The sequence below is a fragment of the Lissotriton vulgaris genome, chromosome 10 (assembly GCF_964263255.1).
Source record: "Lissotriton vulgaris chromosome 10, aLisVul1.2, whole genome shotgun sequence".
Taxonomy (NCBI): domain Eukaryota; kingdom Metazoa; phylum Chordata; class Amphibia; order Caudata; family Salamandridae; genus Lissotriton; species Lissotriton vulgaris.
The window spans coordinates 343,400,329-343,412,897 of record NC_141698.1 but is presented as its reverse complement, the minus strand read 5'-3'; the positions used below and the strand labels follow the sequence as shown (position 1 = coordinate 343,412,897).

The window sequence follows — 12,569 nt, the reverse complement described above, 5'->3', positions numbered from 1 at the left end:
GGTATATCTTCAGAGACCGACATGAGTGAAGAATGTTATGTTGCGGGAAGCCTCATCCAGTACAAGTTGATGGTATCCGGATCTCTGGTCCAATTTTGAGAACCAACATGCTCCCGCCATCTCCCCGATCAGGTAGTCTATCGTGGGAGTGATGTGATGCGCTCTTTTAATGACCGCATTCGGCTGCCTCGTGTCCACGCAGATTCTGACTGCTCCTGGTTGCTTGGGCTTCGAGTGACGAAAATTGGGGAGACCGACTGGGTGGGTCCCGCCATCTTTTCAGTGATGCCCGCTGCTTCCAGTTTCTTTAGCTCTTCTTCCACCAGGGGACGCAAGTGGAATGCCACTCGCTGATGACGTAAGGCTACAGATTGCACTGTGGGGTCAATCTGGAGGTGCACTTCCTTGGCTTTGAACTTCCCAATCCCTTCGAATACTGTTGCAAATTCAGCTAGGATGTGTTGAATGGATGCCTGGCGTACTCCGGATGTGAAGGTTACTACTTCCAAGTCCTCCGCAGCCCGGTAGCCTAATAGCATGCATTGTCCTTCCTCCGTCACGTATACATTGGCGGTGATGGAGCAGGTGCCACGTGAAATCGGGGTCTGGAACAGACCTCTTATCTTCAGGGGTGTGTCCTGGCCGTAGGCAAAAACCGTGATTGCTGTGGGGTGTAGCATTGGAGCGGGGTCCATGGTCTCTTTCTTGCTCCACCGAGGTGCTAGTTTCGTCGTTCCTGCGTTTATTTCATCTTAACTGGGACTGGAACGCTGCCTCCATGTGGACCGCTCGGGCCTTTGACAGTTCCTTGGTGTGACCAAGTCTCAGTATGTCTGTTAGTGTGTTCCCTGACTTCTCCAGGATCCTTTCACGGAGCTTTACTGACGCACAGCCTTAGATTATTTGTCCCCTGATCTCTTCCGTCTCATCTCTGAACCCTGACGTGGACGCTAGATTCTCGAGCCTGGCGTGGAATATGTCAAGTGATTCCTTAGGGAGTTGGCGCGCTTGTTGGAAAATGAACCGTTCGTAATCTTGGTTAGCCATAGGTTCAAAGTATCCATTGAGGGCATTGATGAGCGAGTGGTGAGTCTTGGGTGTTGCCTCTGCAAGCTCTTGGTTATGTTATGGATGTCCTTTCCCCCCCACATGTAGTAACATAGCCCACTTTTGGTCCTTGTGGACCTTCGTGCCCTCAAAGAAGATGAGCAACCGTTCTATCCAGTCTAGGGGGAGCGCAGATGGGGGGCCCTCCACCACGAATGGCTCAATGGGGGGGGGGGAGAATGGTGGGCATGACGAACCTCTACTGTTCCTTGCCAAGGTGTCCTCTCCACTGCTGTGCTTTACTGTGCAGCCCTGATGCTGGGAATGTTTTCTCTGTCCTCCTGGCACCGCTGACCGGCGTAGACTCCGAGCCACAGGGCTGCGCGCCGCTCCAACCAGTCGTCTGCTTGTGAGGGCACACCAGATTCTGCCCCCCGCCCCCACCAGGGCCGGGGAACGATGGAGGCATGTGCGGGCGAGACCGCCGACGTCAGCAGCGGGAGCTAAAAGTGCGTAGTAGCGCAGACTGGATTGCACGTGTGCATGAGGGGACGCACAACCGCCGACGCGGCCTCGTGCTGATAGATCGCCTTGCATGTGGCAGGATATTGGGAGGCAGCGTCTGGGTAGGGGCTCACCCGGTTTGTGAGCAGAGCCAGGCCTGCCACACTCAGCGATCTGCCATGCCCCATAGGCCTTGAATTCACCGTGGCATGAGCACCGCAAGGTCAGGGGAATACTTTTGCGGCCGCCACGCTGTGAGGAGGCGGGGCACGCCCACCCTCGTCACCAGTTGTTGTGTTGACTGGGTCGCGGTGACTCGCGAACTCGTCATGTGAGGTGGACAGATTATAAGGCTGCAGGGCTGGGACAAAAGACAGGAGGGTCGGATATTGCTGCGTGGCTCTTGCTGTCGTGCGCCAGACTGGCGGTACGCACGCCCGCCACTGTTTATTTCAACTTGGGTCACATGACCCTATGTGGCATACCCGTTACGTCATGGGTACGACACAACAGGCACCAGACAGAGCGCACTAGTGGAGTCAGGCAGGCAGACGGGGGATCAAGGAGTGGCCTACACCAAGCCACACCAGCCTAATGCTGGATCAGGTAGGGCCTTGGCCATAGCCTCTAGCGACCCCCGTCCGTCAACCCTGTGCCTCCCCGCGTCGCACCATTCCCCAAGCTGGAGATGCAGGGCAGGGCGGGGTCTTTGCGGCTTTCGGATTTGCAGCTTTGGGTTGCAACTGATGCTCCGCTCAGCTCCACTCAACTGGGCTGAGTTGCAGTCCATTGGCACTTGCATCCTCGTGACCGTACACAGATACGGTACACCAACAGCCTCTGTGAATTAACAATACATGGATTGCAGAAACAATGGCAGTGTGTGCATGCAAAAATCCACGGTGGAATCTGTCAGACACTTTATGTTTACAGGTAATCTCTGAATCACAGGATCCTAATAATGGGTGGGGGAGGGGTGGCAGGGCATGAAATATGCGGCTGTCCGTCTCTAGCAAGACCGTGGAAACAAAACAATACCATGTGCTCTCCATTCAAAGCCTCGCCAGGGGTACTAAGCACTTTTGTTCTCCCACTTCAGCACCTTACTGACTTTTGTTTAATGCTATATTCCAGAACTCTTCACTCTACATTGCTCTGTATGTATAGTTCCGAATCCTCTTTCATTTTACTTAACAATGTTAAATTCTGAACTTTTCTGTAAAGGGCTCTTTTGCCCTCTTGATTAGGTTCATTTTTAATAAGTGCTTACATAAATAAAATAAATAGTTAAAATAATTATTGATGCATAGTGACGTAACGAAAGTAGTTCAAGCAAGTATGTACCAGAAGTTGTAAAACTTTCTCTCAGAATTGTCTTCATTTTTATTTTAGGAGGTGTACCGCATTCCAAAAAAGAGCCAAGCGGAAAAGGAAAACGCAGGTACTTAAATAATTATGGTACATGTTAAACATAATAGATTAAATAACTTGTGTTTTGAGGTTTCATGTAATTAAGGATATTGGACACCTGTAACTGAATTCTGAACAAGTGGCTCTTTTTCAAAGATTTTAAGTTCTTGAGAAGGGTTAGAGTGTCTTTGAACCCAAGCATTCTTTGACATATGTTCTCAAGCAAGCATGCCTGCACAAAGCAAATCCCAAGAACCCAGCTGTCTTTGTATGAAAACAGTCCAGTTTCATGTGGGAACTGCATGAGAGAGGTGACAACTATGTTGAATGGCTCAAAGTTGTTGCAAAAGTTTACTAAATCATTGTAACTATGTTACACTGTAAACAAAGAAGCGGTTAGCACTATTTTTACTTTTAGTATAAAAAATATATATATTTGTTCAGAACCTTTTTCAGAGAGTAATTTCTTTTGGATACTACTACCGCTTATACCTGCATAAAACTATACATAACAAACCCACTCCTGGTATACAAAGATCATACTATAACTTCCTCAAATTGCTATATCTTGTTTCAAGCAGCACTTCACAGTATGCTAATCCCAAAATTCCATAAAACATAGAATAGTTCTTATAAGTTAGTATCTAAAATAGTGTGAATTGTATAGTTTTAGAAATAGTTCCATATTTTCTCAAATTTGTCCAAGGAATTTATCATTTTTAAATTACTCGATCTAGTGGCGCCTATCCAGCTTCCAACCATAAGCTCACATTCAGCACGGACTGATTTTCCAGTGCTGAAGATTGTTTACAAATTACTGTTGGAATTCTCAGTTTAACACCTTGGCTGCTAGGCGTTCCCCCCCCCCTGTGCTGGAAATTGCCATTTTGCTGATGTCATGACGAGCTCAGCTCGTCATCAGCACAGCTCAACTGTGCATCATGACGAGCTGAGCTCGTCATGAGCATCGAAAGGGTTAAACAATTTTTCTCATAGCAAACATGTTAATCTACCCAAATTTCCTGTTATTGCGTCATCATAATTGTTTAGTACTGTTGTCTGTAGAATCATACTTATTCTTTCAAAGTTGTTTTACTTTAAAAATACCCTCTAGTCTAGCCCCATAGTGTCTTGTTGGAAATATCCAACTTACCTTCTATAGTTCCTCCTGATTTTGCCAGGTCTAACACCTGTGTTGCCATCCTTTTTGATGTCCAGTTAATCCTCAAAAGTGTTGTAATCCAGATACAGTCAATTGGTGTCAGTGGGTAAGTCTTGTAACTATCTAGTATAGGACATGCAGCATTTCAAAATTATGCTCCTCTTGCTACACATGTTTTATTTTAACTGCAGGATCACCATCTATGTCCTGGAGACGTTTGTATAATTATTTAATTGCATTTTTATGCTTTAATATTGTAATCAGAATGCTTTGTGACTCTTCTTTGGACATGGAAGGGCAGTCCGGGTTTACCCAAGACACGAGTTCTTAATATCTGATTATTCCGTATTCTTCTCCATGAAGCTTCTTTTCTCAAGTGCCTTTAGTAAAGGGGTCTGTGTTTTTGGGGGCTTTTGCCAAAAGGGGAAAAACTGATATAACGCTATATATTGGTTTACATGAAAAGGGGTGGTCTATGGCCTACTTAGGATTTCTCAAAAAGTTCCTCATTATGTTCAAAATGGTTTCTCTGGTGCAGATATTTCAGTTGCTTTAGAGTCAGGAACACAGGAGTGTTAAATGAGGGGTAGGAAGAGCGTTGTCTGTCAATGTTGCACGCTCCCAGTACTTTGCATGCTTTTTCTACTTTCAGTGTATACTAAGATAAGTCCAAAATGGGCATAATTTCTAGATGATCCATGCCTTGGTTCTATTATTATCCATGTCAGGGATGATCTAGCCTCTCTTTTAATGCATTTATGACATTTCTCGGTTACATCTGTTACGGTTCCGAAGTCCTGTAAGGAGACCCTGGTGTGGTTCCTTTACTAAAAAAATACCCATCGCTGGGCCACAGGTGTTGGCCAACTATCATTTCTCTCATCCCCTAGCTAGGCAAAACTCTGGAGAAAGAGGTAGACATCCAGCTTCCCCCTTATATAGAGTCTAATAATCATCCGGACTCTCATCTAGCTCGGTTTTGGCCCTTTTATGGCACAGATGCTGCCTTGTTGATCGTAACGAATTACAAATAGTGTTGTACTTTGTTGGTTTACTGGATCTCAGTACAACGTTTGACACCATGTCACTTTTCTGTTCTTATTGAGCAGCTTAAGGAGACAGGCATTGGTGATCCTGCAGTGAGGTGGTTAATCTCCTCCTTGAGTAGTAGGTCTCAGGTAGTGCATCTCAAGCCTTTCAGATCTAACACTAAGATGTTGAGGCATGGAGTCCTGCAGGGCTTAATTCTAAGCACCACACTTGTAAATATAAACATGATTCCAATTACTAAGCTAATTTGTAGTTTTGACTTTACACCAATGACACAAAAATGACACAAACACAAAAATTACACAAAAATTGTGTTGACCTTGTAGGAAGCTGGCTCTGTATATACTATACCAAAATAAGGAATAGTGTGCACAGAGTCCAGTGGATCCCCAAAGGTAGACCAAGTTAAAAGTAGATAATACCTTACTCTCTATTTGTGGTAGTGTAAGTGAGCAGTAAGGCTTTATCAGAGGGTAGTGTTAAGCATTTATTGTACACACTCAGGCAAGAAATTAGGTCACACTCAGTCTGAACTCTGACCAATTTTTTTTGTATAAAAATATTTCTTAGTTGTATTTTATTTTTAGAACCAAGCAGAACTTGGTGCAGGTAAATAGAATTATACTTTTCCAACAATGTTCTTAACTGTATTGTCTCTCAAAAAACGCTGCACAAAAAATTTTTTTTTTTCTAAAAGGGTCTATAGTTTATGTCCAATGCATGTATCAGTCAATGGGGAATTTCAGAGAATAAAGCAAATATCTGAAAGAGACACGTTAGTGATAGATTCCTTACCTTAGAATATCCCCAGGCATCAGACTGGATCTGGAAAATTTTGAGTAGCAATACCCCTGCACGCCGGCAAGCGTCGTCCGCGGCTCCGCGTCCGTCGTCGGCGTCGTTAGCGCCGTTAGCGCCGGAATAACGTCGTCTGAGTACATAGACGCCGCCCATGCGCGCTGACTACAGTTCTTCTTTTTTCCGCGCCAGCTAGCGCAGATCCGGTGAAGCTCTACCCCTTAGTTTTTTTTGACTAAACTTTTTGATCTTTTTTTAAAAAAAATTTTGAAAAAAATTTATTTTCAAAAACCTTTATTCATTTACAAAGCATTTTACACGGCATGTAGCCCACAGCCCTGGGGCCGGCATCAGGTGGTATACTGTTTATCTGCACAGTGCGGTCACATTTTACACAGCCATTTAGCCGCCATTTAGCCGACATTCAGTTAGTATGTAAAGCAGGAACCTCAAGTCTCATGTTCAGTTCCAAGGTGTTATACATGTCTCGAATATCCTAGACAAATACATACTTTCATGCATGTACAATTATCATGTCAGGCCCAGTAAGCCACATACCGAGAGTCGTGTCATTATACGATTCTAATCCTAAAAACCTACTCCAACAACCCCCCCACCCTCAGCATGCCAGCCGTTGTGCTCCCAACTTGTGTACCTAGAAGTATACTATTAGCAACCCCCCCCCACTTACCTACTGACGGAAAAAGCTTGCCCCTCCTCCGGGTTCTAATCTTCAGTGTCATGAATGCAGAGCTGTTCAGTTCTCTCCTCCGTTCGATTCCCCCATCTATTTTGTTAGGAAGTTAAGTATTCCCGGCCCCTATCTCCCCCCCCCCCCCCCCCCCCCCAAGTTGGCACTATATCTCTCCTGGTTCCACAGTGCTAGGTACATTCCCCTCCTTCGACGGGGACCCCTGCTCATCATGCTCAGCGTGCTCCTCAAGGGATTCAAGTGTATCTATTGCCTCACCCTGTTCTGTCTCCTCCTCTTCCCCTGAGCGTACATATGTCTGATATAGACCCCAGAAATTTTTAGGGCGACTCTTGGGTGGGAGCAATTCACTGTATATTTCCGATTGGGTACATCAATATAACATGTCACCAGCCCATCTGTTCTTGGTTGGCAACGGACCTCTCATCCAACAAATAGCGACCACCCTCCTGGCTATTAGCAAGGCCATATCAACCAATCGTCGCTGTGCTACCGGTAGTGGTTTGGAATATCCCAGCAGAGCCAGTGCCGGGTTGGCCGGTATCTCTGTGTCTAATATTAGACTAAGTTCCGAAAAAACCTCATTCCAAAACTTGTTAATACCAGGGCAGTCCCATGCCATATGGATAAAATCTGCAACTTGCACATGACAGCGTTCACACTCTGCTGATTGCCTAAGCCCGTACCGATGTAATATCTCTGGTGTATAGTAAACACGTTGCAGGAATTTGAAGTGAACTAATCTGTGCCTTCCGTTAAGAGACAGTTTCCTAGTGCTAGTGCAGCAATACTTCCACATCTCGTCATCAATTTGCATTTGCAGATCACGCTGCCATTCTGTCCTAGCTTTGGAGTACTGGTACTGTTTGTGTTTGACACCTAATTTATTGAGATTGGTGACTAGTTTGCGTGATGACACCGTTTTAATTACATATGTAAGCTCCGGGACATCCGGTGGCTCTGCCATGTCCGGGCCTAAGAGGTCTAGCATCGCACTTCGAACCCTCTGAAACTGGAAACGTAATAAAAGCGAAGCCTCTGTCTGCAAGGGGAGAACCTGCTCCCAGGTTTTAACCACCCCGTCTATAAATAAGTCTTCCATCTTCGCGATTCCCAGTTCATGCAGTGCTCTCGTGACTCCTTTCTCTTTCAGCGGCGCTAGCCATACTGCCCAGTCTATCTGCATTAGTGGGGAATACAGTAGTTCACAGTTCTGTGCCTGTAACAACGCGTGCCAAGCATGATTCGTGGTCTTGATGGAGTCCAGTTTACCAATGCTGCGGTAAACCGGAAAACAGGCAGTGGCAGGTAAGGGGGAAGGGTCCGCGAACAATCGTTCAAGGATTACATGGGGGATGCCAGGGTCTCCGTGTATCCATGTGTGCAGATGAGCTGCTTGTGCCACTCTGTAGTATCTTTCCATGTCTGGAGCACCCAAACCCCCCATCTCAAAGGGAAGCATTAAGACCTTCCACTGAACTCTGGGTTGTTTGCCCCCCTAGGCCAGCTTAATGAGCACCTGCGTCAGCTGTTTGAAAAAGGCCTTGGATAGAACCACAGGGATGTTAAACAGGAACAGGAGTCTCGGTAAGACCACCATCTTCATAATGGCTATCCTGCCCATTAAGGACAATGGGAGCTTGCACCATGCGTCAACATCCTCCACTAGTTTTGTGTATGCGACCCCATAGTTTTCTCTTACCAGTATGTCTGGGTCTGTGTGGAGTTGTATCCCCAAGTACCTGACCGAGTCAGTAGTCCACTGCAATGGGTATTCCATATCAAACGGCAAAGTTACAGGTGTTAATGGGAACGCAACTGATTTGGTCCAATTCACTTTCAGCCCTGAAAGGGCACCAAATCGAACGACTTCTCGTAGTACTGACGAGAGGTTCGATTCCGGGTTACGCACATATAGCAGTGTGTTGTCCGCATACGTAGACATTCCAATTTTATATGTTGGAAAGCTAATACCCTCCAGACTGTGGTATTCCCTGATCGCGCATGCCAGAGGTTCCGCAACCAGCGCGTATAGGAGGGGTGAGAGGGGGCACCCATGTCTAGTTCCCCTACTTATTTCAAAGGCGTCTGTGACTTTGTCCCCCATCCTTAGTCTTGCTGTGGGTTTGTTGTACAATGCCCCCAGCATCTGGAGAAAGGGTTCCCACAGTCCCAGCTTCCTTAGGACTCTGAGCATGAATGGCCGTTCCACAGAGTCGAAGGCCTTCTCCATGTCGAGAAAAATCGCTAATGCTGTATTTTCCTGGCGCACATGTTGCATGGTCCCTAGGACCGTACGAATATTGTACGTGAGGTTTCTATCGGGGACGAATCCGGCCTGCTCCGGTGCCACCAGCTCCGGCACAAGTAGCGCCAGACGCGTAGCTAGGACCTTAGTGAACAATATGGCATCCACATTTATCAGGGAGAGTGGTCTATAAGAACTACATGCATTAGGGGGTTTCCCAGGTTTTAAGATGGTAAGAAGCAGTGCCTCCCTCATAGATGCAGGAATGCTGCCCACCTCACAAATGTCGTCAAATACAGTTATCAGGTGTGGGACAAGTTTGTCTTTAAAAGTTTTATAGAAGCCCACGGTCAGTCCGTCTGCCCCAGGTGCACTACCAGATCACATCCCCTCCAACGCCTCTAAGATCTCGTCTTCCTGTATGGGCGTCATCAAAAATTCCCTCTGTGAGTTGGGCAAGAAGGGCATTTTGATGTAGCTAAGGTAATCGTCTATTTCCTCCTCGACTTGTAATGATCTGGATTTGTAGAGACCAGCATAATACTCTCTAAACTCTTGGAGGATCTCCGCCTCGTCAGTAATTACCTCCCCTGCAGGTGTAATCAGTTCGTCGATCACCAGTGGTCGTCTATCGCTACGCATCATTCTTGCCAACAGAGAGCCAGGCCCCTCCCCCTCACCGTACGTACGCGCCGTGGCGTACTTGCCCATATGTTGCACTTCCCGACCTTCTTGTGTGTACATCATGATAGGCCGAGTAATGTGTGTAACCGCCTTTTGTGGGGTGCTTATGTCTTCAGACGTCAACAAGATCTAACTTAACCAGTTCCGCCTGCATATGCAAAGCCGAGGCCGCTGGTCGTCGGGCCAGTCCCGCCGACCTATCCAGGTCCGGGTCAAACACAAAATTGAAATCACCCCCCATAGCATTCTGGAACTGACATGTGTCCTGCAATGCGCTGCCAGAGCAGCATAAAACTCAGGGTTATCGTAGTTAGGCCCATAAACATTCACCACAATAAGATCGTGCCCCTTGCCGACGCATCTGGCAATTAATTAACAGCCTTCCGGGTCAGCTACAAGGAGTGTTAATTTTAGTTTGGATTTAGGATTGACCCATGTGACCACCCCTCTGGAGTGTGTAGTGAATCCCGCCGCCACACTATGTCCCCCAAACCCTTTAGCTGATAGCATCTTACTTTTAAGTGGAAGGTGGGTTTCTTGGCGAAGAGCGAGGTCAATGTGATGCCTGTGTAGATAATTTAGCACCTTCCTGAGCTTACGATAATCATTTATCCCTCTCACATTCCACGATAGCGCATTCAATGAGTCCAGATCACATATTGTATTCACTTCACTTGTATCAGCCATCCCAACAAAGAGATTGATAGGCGACAGACGGGGTTTTACCAGCCCTGCAGATTATTCTCAGTAAATCCGTATCTATCACGGTCAGCGTACAATAGGTAAATCTGGGCAACACATTGCTTGGCATTACTTTAAACTCCCCCCTCCCAAAACCAACCCCTTCCCCAGAACACGCTCCCCCCCCCACCCACAGCCGACCACCCCCAACCTGACCGGACAGTCCTTGTTCACTCCCCCCCCTCTTCCACCCCTACAATTCCCCTGAACAATCCCCGAACCGGTCCCTTTTGGGACTATTTGAGCCAAAAGCACTAGGGCGGAGGTTACCAGGAAGAGCAAATGACCATGCCACCTCATTATACTTTTCAAAGCCGCCCCTGCACCATTACCCTTTTAGTGTCTATTAACCTGCGTCAACACCTTTCCTTCAAAAGTCTTCAGTGGGCATCTCCTCATCAACACTACATTCCACCCAGAATTATTAAAGTTCACCCAGTATCTGCAATGAAATATACTCTGTAGCCAAGTCCTCCAACAGAAATTGGGTTAACATGTCTTTTGGGGAACACATATATAATGGAATGGTCTCACCAAGCCATTGCAGCACAGTTCCCATGAAGGCGCCCATAGGGTCCGTAACTCGATGCTGAACTGTTACAAGGTGCAATGCAAAAGGGGGTCTTGTGTACTCTCCCACAGACCGCATCAGTAGTCTAACAAAGAGAAGGCTTACGCCGTCACAGCGTTACTAGTCTTGCTCATCCAGTTGGGTGTCTTCGCCTTGTTCCCCATCCTGACTTCTCGAGTTGTTCCTTCGACCATTCCTTTAAGGATTTCTGAAGTTCTCTGGGGTCCGTGAAGTAATGCGAGTGACCCTGTCTATTAATCCGCAGCTTCGCCGGGTACATCATCGCGTAGTCCAGGCCTAGTTCACAAAGTTGTTTCTTGTACGGGGCAAAGTCTTTCCTCTTTTACTTTCGCAGTGAAGTCCGGGTACAGAGAGATGTCCATGCCGTCAAACTGCAGTTTCCCTTTGTCTCTAGCCACTCGCAACGCGACATCTCTGTCCCTGTAGTTCAATAGTTTTGCTATTATCGGTCTTGGGGGTGGCCCTGGACGCAGGCGAGGACCCAGCGTGCGGTGAGCTCTTTCCACAATAAACAACGGCGAGAAAACATCTTCTCCCAAGAGAGTAATGAGGAGTTTTTCCACAAAGAGTTCCATTTTTCCCGTTTGTGTCGTCTCCGCAACCCCTGTTATGCGAATGTTCGAGCGCCTCGAGCGGGCTTCCAAGTCCTCCAACTTGTCCTGGATGACCTGGAGTAGTCTGCAAAACTGTTTGCGGTCTTTGTCCCATTCCGGCTGAGCTTCCTTGACTTCAGTTATACGCCTTTCGGACATGTCAAGGCGTTCCGCGTGTTTGTCTACCCGCTCTGACATACGATCCATATGGTACGTGAGGGCATCAATTTTGGAGCCGATGGACGCCATGCTGTCCTGCAAGCCCTTCTCCATGGACACCAGCATTTCTCTAATATCCGCACAGAGCGAGGTCTCAGGAGTGTTACCCCGCGGCGATGCTTCAGGCGCCTGAGCTTCCGGGCCCTTTGCCCGTCGGTGATCAAACGTCAACTTGGACTGGGTCTTGTTGTTATTGCCCATGTTGAACAGACAGGTCGTCCAAGTTAGAAGGACACCCCTGACCACACCGCACCTGGACCAAGGCACATTCAGGAGGAACACTCCAGCCAACCTCTCCGAATCAGTCCACTCCCGTGAACCAGTGTGTACTCCACTCTGCAGCTGGTCACTGCGCTACTCCGCCGGGAAAGCCGCGCCAAAGTTAGGGCTGGAAGTCCATTGCCGCTTCACAAGATGGCGGCGAGGGGAAAGGGGTCTAGTTCCAATAATCACGAGGAGCGCTTACTTTTCTCAGTCCCAGGCCCTCGCGCCCCTTCTGCTTGGGCACCGGTGCCCGCTTCGTCACTTGTGTGCCTGGGTTCCCGCTTCATATGGACGTTGTGGAAGCTAGTGGCCGAGAGTGCCCTCCCGGGAGCGTCCTCCCTTCACAGCAGTTGCCACGCACGTTTTCCAATAGCCCACGTCGTCGTGGGGTAGGTTCACCTTCGCGGGCAGGGTGAGCTGGGTCGATACCGGGGCTAATCCCGCCTATAGCACGGCAGCCCCGGGAAGTCTCGAGGCAAGCAAGGGGTGTTATCGCAGACTAGCGTGCCACCAACAGCTAGGCCCTCGCCGGGTCTCCTTCGATG

General features: G+C 47.8%; 1 protein-coding gene across 2 annotated transcripts in view; it reads left to right on the top strand.

The window, feature by feature from the left end:
- The window catches only part of SETD2 (SET domain containing 2, histone lysine methyltransferase), a 1,045,105-nt gene that overhangs the window by 652,628 nt on the left and 379,908 nt on the right, over nucleotides 1–12,569 (top strand). For both annotated transcript variants that reach the window (XM_086941119.1, XM_086941120.1), the window contains one exon: nucleotides 2,944–2,992. In XM_086941119.1, the coding sequence (XP_086797245.1) occupies nucleotides 2,944–2,992 (49 nt within the window). The remainder of the gene's footprint in view (nucleotides 1–2,943; nucleotides 2,993–12,569) is intronic.